Source organism: Siphateles boraxobius, unplaced genomic scaffold, assembly GCF_051911475.1.
Source record: "Siphateles boraxobius isolate OS27281-9 unplaced genomic scaffold, OSU_SipBor_1 35, whole genome shotgun sequence".
NCBI lineage: Eukaryota > Metazoa > Chordata > Actinopteri > Cypriniformes > Leuciscidae > Siphateles > Siphateles boraxobius.
The window spans coordinates 16,953,963-16,962,003 of NW_027508975.1; the positions used below are offsets into that span (position 1 = coordinate 16,953,963).

The 8,041-nt window shown below is 37.9% G+C and overlaps 1 protein-coding gene across 1 annotated transcript; it reads left to right on the plus strand.

The window, feature by feature from the left end:
- Positions 1-124: 124 nt before the first annotated feature.
- srsf4 (serine and arginine rich splicing factor 4) lies at positions 125-7,787 on the plus strand. The gene is made up of 6 exons (XM_077196654.1): positions 125-296; positions 1,057-1,199; positions 2,862-2,974; positions 5,926-6,134; positions 6,340-6,405; positions 6,577-7,787. The coding sequence occupies exons 1-6, from the start codon at positions 190-192 to the stop codon at positions 7,100-7,102; spliced, it is 1,164 nt and encodes a 387-aa protein (XP_077052769.1). The 5' UTR covers positions 125-189; the 3' UTR covers positions 7,103-7,787.
- Positions 7,788-8,041: the final 254 nt, after the last annotated feature.

Consider the following 8,041-nt stretch of genomic DNA (forward strand, 5'->3'; position numbering starts at 1 on the left):
GTTGAAAATCTTCACAACCGCAATAATTTTGACTAAATGCTACATTACTTTTATTTTGGAAAACACCGGGTCTCTTATTTTGATTAGTCTTTTGGACTTTTATTTTGGAAAAGACGAATGCGGGTCCCTTATTTTGAATCTCATGTATGTTGTTGCTGGTTTTGCACGCTCAGCTACTGCACCGGGAAAATGTCTCGAGTTTACGTGGGAAAATTGAGCTATCGCGCCAGAGAGAAAGACGTTGAAAGGTTTTTTAAAGGCTATGGGAAGATACTGGAAGTGGACCTTAAAAATGGGTAAGTAATATTCTCTTTGTACAAGCAAATTAAATGTGCAGCCGGAACACCGATTGAGTCATTAAGAAGGATAAACTGTTTGTTCTTCTGCTCCATGTGATTTAAAAGAGAGCAATATTATAAATTCATTAGCAGAATTACTAATTAATTATGCATTAGCACATGTTTGGAACTATTTTCGGCTTTTAATCGGTTATTTTTAATATATTTTAGCTGCTTTAGCACATCGTGCTATGCTAACCCCCATTGTTTCCAGGGTGGCCTTGACTGAATTCTTCATTTAGTCTCTTTTTTTGTCCCATTCACTAAAAATGAGCTGTAGTTGATATTTACTTTTTATTATTACAGGTACAGCATGGTCTGATGCCCTCGTTAAAAAATCTTATATTTTGGAGGAAAAAACACACATACACAACTATATATATATATATATATATATATATATATATATATATATATATATATATATATATTATAACCAACAATTTGAGTGAAGAGTTTAGTCAAAATCGTCATTTGAAACAGCTACGAACCTTTTGATATGACCCGCCTAAACTTCGTGTTTCAAGATTAAATAAGTTAATACAACATAAAACTGCTCATCAAGCTATTTCATGACTTTAACCATTAAATTAGACTAGGCTATTTAGGGTAACCAAGGGAATAGTTGAAAAGGCTAATTTGATTAGACAACTTTTTGTAACATTTAACATGTTGCATATTTTCCCTCAAAGCTCATAACTCCCATCTATCTCTTTAGATATGGCTTTGTAGAGTTTGATGACCCCCGTGATGCAGATGATGCTGTGTACGATTTGAACGGTAAAGATCTTTGTGGGAAGAGAGTGATAGTGGAGCACACCATAGGACAGCGCCGTGATGGAGGCAACAGATCTGGGAGAAGTAAGATATCCATTTATCCGCTCTACCAGAATACTATATACCATATACTATTTCTGTTTCATATGAACGTATTTTTTTTTGGTAGATGATGGATTGTGCAAACACTGATTTTTCTTCAGGCTTCTCAGCTGGAGAGTTTGGTGCTCAACATGCCCATTATGATTTTTAATCATTATACCAGAATTAGGTGTTTCTGGAATTTATGTTTCCATTGATGTTACCGCAGGTCTTCAGGTAAAGGAGATCGGCTCTGACATGGTTTCAACAGTTCCATCCACAACTCTGTTGAGTAAGACATTGATGGTTTAAAACAGTGAATCACTTGTCCTTAGGCATGTTAATGTCATCATTGATTTGTGTTGGTTTTTCATCTTCATATTGACTCACTTGATCTAAAAACAGAATGGAACAGCATGTTTTAGAGTGCCCAGTCTCTGTATGAGAAGCCTGAAAATAATAAAGTATGTTTGTTAATTTCTTTTAAAACATCATATGCAGTTACTGTTTAACTCTGTAGGGAGCAAAATTGTTTGGATGGTAATCTTTACAATGTTATTGATGGGTGATTCTTCAGATTGGAGAATATTTCTGTCCTTGAAGCAATATAACAAATAGTGCACTTTTTAGAAGAAAAATAAATAAAGGATCTGCCTCAAGTAAGTTTCCCTAAATGAAGAATCACCCTGAACATTTTTAGTAATTCTAAATATTGTAATTTCTGCTTCACTATATGCAGATATCTATTGTTGCAATATAATTGAATGAGTTCTTTTCATTTTCTAAATGAAATAACTTTTTAATTCAAAATAATGTCAAAGCTAGAAATTTAACCCTCAATGTTTCATTAAAAGAGTCTGACCGCCTGCCCCTTTTGCTGGCCACGGTGTCCCCCTTTCCATGCGTGTGGCTCTTTGACCAAACTGGGCCCCTGGGCAGACCATTAAAGCGAGCCAATGTGAATGAGGACCGCTTTTCCCATTAAGCCGGGTGGTGAGGATACCATTGGGTTTAGGAGATGTGGGTTGAGCTCTTTTAGGTGCCTGTAATATGTTTTGGTTTTATTTATTTTCACATTTTCCTTTTCCCCTGTTAAATAATCTTTAAAATTTAAGTACAGCGTAAGTATGTTATTTGGTGGAATATTTTCAGTTCTTGAAGAATAGATCTATATTAAAGTGATAGTTCACCTAATGATTGTCATAATTTACTCACCTGTATGTCATTCCAAACTTGTATGACTTTTTTTGTACAGAAAACAAGATATTTTGAAATATGATTCACTTTATTTATTTTTTTATCCAGTTTTGGGCCCTACTGATTAAAACAAAAACATGATTCTTTATAGACATATCTCCAGCATGTCTTGTTTTTTATTCCAAAGATGATATATGGGTGAATAAAAAATAGATTCATTTTTGGGTGAAATGTCCTTTTAAGTTAGAGGGTAGAATTCAGTTTGTAATGTATTACACTAGTAGAAGTAAATCCAGTTTCTTAAACCATAAATAAAACTTTACTTTTTTTTAATTTTGTCGATGTTATAAGTTTAATCTTTTAGTTTTTCTGTGTGTGAAATCCACAAAGTCTTAAAGGCTTGTGTGGACACTCCATTGTCTTTTACCAATCCTGAACTTTATCCATCTTATTCTCGTCATTTTGAAGGTAATAATCGGTATGGGCGTGGAGGAGGGGATAGGTACGGCCCACCTACACGCACGGATTACAGGCTGATTGTGGAAAATCTGTCTAGTCGCTGCAGCTGGCAGGACCTGAAGGTACAAAAACACACTAGTTTTAGTTGTCTTTTGTTTGCTAAGGCGAACATCACTGTTACCTTCTCATGCTTTCACTCTTATGCTTATTGCTTATGCTTAGGGATTTGAACAAACCCCTCACTCAAAGACATGAATGACTCCACTTTTTGAGGAGAGGTGTGTTGTTAGTTTTCAAGTGTGATCAGACTTATGATTTTCACCTGGCGAATGATAAAACAGATAAAAAAAATCCATAGACTTGCATCGAAAGAGTGACCTGAATCCAGAATATCACAAATTCTAGAGACCAGAATAATAGAGATATGAAGATGGGTGCTTTTTAAAAAAAAAAAATTTATCTTGGGACAGCAAATAACTCTCCAGCAACCACTTGGAGCACCCTAGCAACTACATAGCAAAATGCCAAAATTATTTAAACACCTTAGAATTTTGTTTTAGCAAACACCCAAAACACATTAGTTTTGTTGTGGAGAGTTATTGCACAAGCAAGCACAACTCACCTTTTCCTTAAAAAGCAAAAAATAATCATTTTAATTAAAATATCCCTGCCACTAGCCACATAACCCTTTGCCCCTCCATATCAAACTATTATGTCTTTTAAAATCACCATGAAATCAAAATCACAAAAACTTATTAAAGGGATAGTTCACCCAAAAATGAAAATTATGTCAGAATTTACTCATCCTAATGTTGTTCCAACCCCGTAAGACCTTCGTTCATCTTCGGAACACGAATTGAGATATTTTTGATGAAATCTGAGAGCTGGATCACTCCTCCATACTAGTCCATAGGCTTCTTCAGGGATTGAAACTTTCCAGCCTCAAAAAGTTATTAAAGATATTGTTAAAATAGTCCAAGTGACTACAGTGGCTCAATCTTAGGGTTTATTCACACCTGCCTTGTTTGGTTCGATTGAATCGAACTCTAGTTCGTTTACCCCCTTGGTGCGGAGCTTTTGGGCAGGTGTGAATACAGCAATCGAACTCGGGTGCGGACCAAACAACCGAACCGAGACCTAGCTGAAGAGGTGGTCTCGGTACGGTTTCAAACGAACTCTGGTACGGTTCGTTTACGGTGTGAACATGAACCGACCCAATTGCAAGAAAGCACTGCGCCTTTGATTTAACAGGCTTCCGTAGTCGGAGTTGCGTTATGGGAAAGTGATCTGTTGTAGCCTACTACATTCCATTCCGGCGCGCTGTCTGGCCACACGATACTGTTGCGCGTCTTTCTGCGCGTCGTGTGTGCATCATTGGAATGGAATGAATGAATGAATGAGTGACAGGGCTCTCAAGTGTCACGCATTGAGCGTGACAGTCACTCATTTCGGTCTTTTGTCACGCTCTCCCGCCACACATTCTATTTCTCACGCTGAAAAACTATTTGTAATATATTTAATATGCCGCAGCGCCCAAAACTCTGGCCGCGCCGCTCTCACTGTGGAACCGGCAGGAATCAAGCGCGTCTCCTCTGGTGTTGTTAGCCAATCAGAAAATAGCACTATTGTATCTGGGTAAGATTTAACGCAACAACCAAAGACACCATGTCGGCACGACACGTGAGGTTTTGTTTACAAATTTTGGTTCACTTGCAAAAAGTGCAGTGTGAAAGCGAACCGTACCAAAAAATTTATTTGGTCCGGACCAAAGCAAGTGAACTATCGGACTTTCCTGGTGTGAATACAGCCTTAAGTTTATCAAGTGACGAGAATACTTTTTGTGCACAAAAAAAAAAAGACTTTATTTCAACTATTCATTTCCTTGTCTTTGGGCCTCTAGTCAGTTAAACTAGTGTGATTGCGGAGAGCTACATCACACGTAAGCTCACTATTGGCCGACGCTGGTCATGTGTGTGATGCGTGTGACGTACAACAACAGAAGCTTATGCTGTTACACTAGTGAACTGACTCGAGGCCCACAGAGAAGGAAATGAATAGTTGAAATAAAGGCGTATTTTTAGTTTTTTTTTTAGCACAAAAAGTATTCTCGTCGTTTGATAAACTTAAGATTGAGCCACTGTAGTCACTTGGACTATTTTAACAATGTCTTTAATAACTTTTCGGGGCCTGCAAGTTCAATCCCTGAAGAACCCTATGGAAGTAGTTCCGAAGATGAACGAAGGTCTTACGGGGTTGGAACAACATGAGGGTGAGTAAATACTAACAGAATTTTCATTTTTGGGTGAACTATCCCTTTAAGGATTTATTAAAAGTGATTTATCTGTGCACAATTAAATGAATATGATTTCTAATCTTTAATCGAATAGAATAACTTCCCCTCCCTCTTGCAAAGACACCTCTTGTTTGATGAATGTGTTTACTGGCATGATTGGCAGGACAACCTGTCACTCACAAGATCATACCAATAGCAAACCACAATGTTCCAATCAGGACTAGATGGACAAAAATCAAGCCCAGCCCTACTTTTTTTTTCTTGTTTGAGAAGCCGTTTCACAATAGGGATAAGACGGGTCACTGAGTGAGCGACACCTTGTGGTTCCCTCACAACGAGACAAAGTCACTCTCCAAAACTTTCATCCTCTCTGTTGGAATGAGCTGCCAACCTCCTCCCGAACTGCTGAGTACATCACATCTTTCAAGCAGCAGTTGAAGACACACCTCTTCCGCAAGCACTCAACACCCCACACTCTTAAATCAGTGCACTTACACAAACACACACAACAATTCTCTAGCTGGTTTCCTAATCTGGTTAATAAACCTGGCTGTCGGATTGTTGGCTCTTCGAAAGCTTTGTCCCTCTTTGTACGTCGATTTGGATAAATGCATTTGCTAAATGCATAAATATAATGGAAATGTAATAGGGAAGAAAAGACAAGCATGACTTCAGTTTCATTCCGACTTCAGGCATTTTGGAAATTGTAATTTAGAAAGTGTTCTGTAAATGTGGTCAATGATTTTGTCAAGTCTCTAATGTGTCATTGATTCATTTCAGGACTACATGCGTCAGGCTGGTGAGGTAACGTATGCAGACACTAATAAGGGCCGCAAGAACGAGGGGGTCATAGAGTTCAGGCAGTACTCGGACATGAAAAGAGCCCTGGAGAAACTTGATGGCACTGAGGTCAATGGAAGGAAAATTCGTCTCATCGAGGACCGACCTGGTGCCAGACGCAGACGCTCCTATTCTCGCAGTGCCTCCAGGTGCAAACAGATCAATTTTTATTTAATTATATTGTAAATGTGGGAGACGTATAACTGCAAATTAAGTTAGATTTTGCATTTGCATTAATGTCACGTTATTTGGTGTCAAAAAGGATCAGCTAAATTAACTGCTTGTAATAAAGCTACTTTAGAGGTTCATAGAGAACATATGTAAAGTTTATTGCTTCTTGCACACATCCTTCAGGTCTCGCTCAAGGAGCAGGAGGTCTCGCAGGAGCCGAAGCCACAGTCGAACCAGTAGCCGCTCAAGGTAGGCAAATGAAAGTGAATTGTGCTTTAAGTAGAATGATCACAGTTTGGTGTTCGATGAATCCACTAGAGGGCAGTAACATATAATAAAAATAAGTTCTGTGTAGCTTCAGTCTTGCTAATATATATTGATTTGATTTATTTTTCTTACACTGTTCCCTCACCTTTCCAGGCCTTCAGGCTCACGATCACGCAGCAGGTCAACCAGCAAGAAGATGAAGGGCAGGAGCAGTAATGGAGCTCGCAGGGGAGGTGAAAGTGCCAGGGATAATAGCTTGAGCTGCAGCCCCCAGAGCAAAAAGAGCAAACGGGAGAACAAGAGAGGTCGCTCCTATTCTCGATCCAGATCTCGGTCCAGATCTCGGTCCAAATCTCGGTCCAAATCTCGGTCCAAATCTCGGTCCAAATCTCGGTCCAAATCTCGGTCCAAATCTCGTTCCAAATCTCGGTCCAAATCGGGTAACAACAGGGATCTCTCCAGGGAGTCTGGGTCTAAATCTCAGGAGGCAACCAAGGGCAGTGATGAAGGCAGAGTGGCTGAGAGAGTGCACCGTTCTAGAGCTCATTCTCGATCTAGATCACAAACACCACCAGATGCTGATCTGCGCAGGGAATCTAGATCCAGATCCAAATCTCGCTCACATTCACGCTCAAAATCGTATTCTCGATCTCGATCCCACTCAAGGTCTCGTTCCTAAGTCCACTTAAAAAAAAAAAAAAAAAAAAATGTTTTCTCAATCAGTATTTTTCATCTTGTTTTCCAGTCTAACTAAAATGTTTAAAACAAGGATATATCTTAAATTAATGGGTTTTTTTTAATACCCCGCTGACATTTTTTTTGGTTACTAAATTGTTTGATTTTTTTTGCTTAATACGAGAGAATTATTTGCTGTTGGGGTTAGAAAATAAACTTAATTCAAGGTATACTGTCTTAAAACAAGTCTGAATACGTTACATTTGAGAAGAAAAGTATCTTGTTTTTAGAATTTATTTCTTGAAAATAAGATGACATAACACTGAATTATGTTTTGCAGTCGATGTCTAAATGTTGTTCTGTCCTTCATTTCTATTCTTTGAAGCAAACCACCCTTTTTTTTTCTTTTTAAATAAGATAGGTATTAGAGAAAATGCTTGCTTATTCACAGTTCAGTATTTTCTGGTATTGTTAACCTTATGCATTATTTTTAGTAGTGTTTTAATTTTAAAACTGCTTGCATATATTTTATTCATAAAAACGGAGTAAAATTGAGCCCACAATAGATGTCCTAACCTTTGGATTGTATGCTTTAGACATGTTCCATAAATGTTGTTAAGATGGGGCAGAGTTTATGGTCTTTTTACAACAAATTTCTCCATACAAAATAATAAAAAACTGCCTCACAATACTGTGTCATTCAGTTCATTTACAAAGGTGATTTGTGGCGGGTTTTCCTAATGTTGTTAGTCAAAAGTATAAAAAGTGTCCTGATGTTGTGGAACTTTGCCATTCAATGAAAATGAAAAAACGTACCAGTATAAAAAAAGCTTAATTTGCTCTAATCTCAGTCTTTGTTGTGGATTCAAACCCATAATATTAACATGGTTTTGTCATCATTGACCTGAAACCTGGTGTGATGCTTCGAGGAGTGAATGTGCAA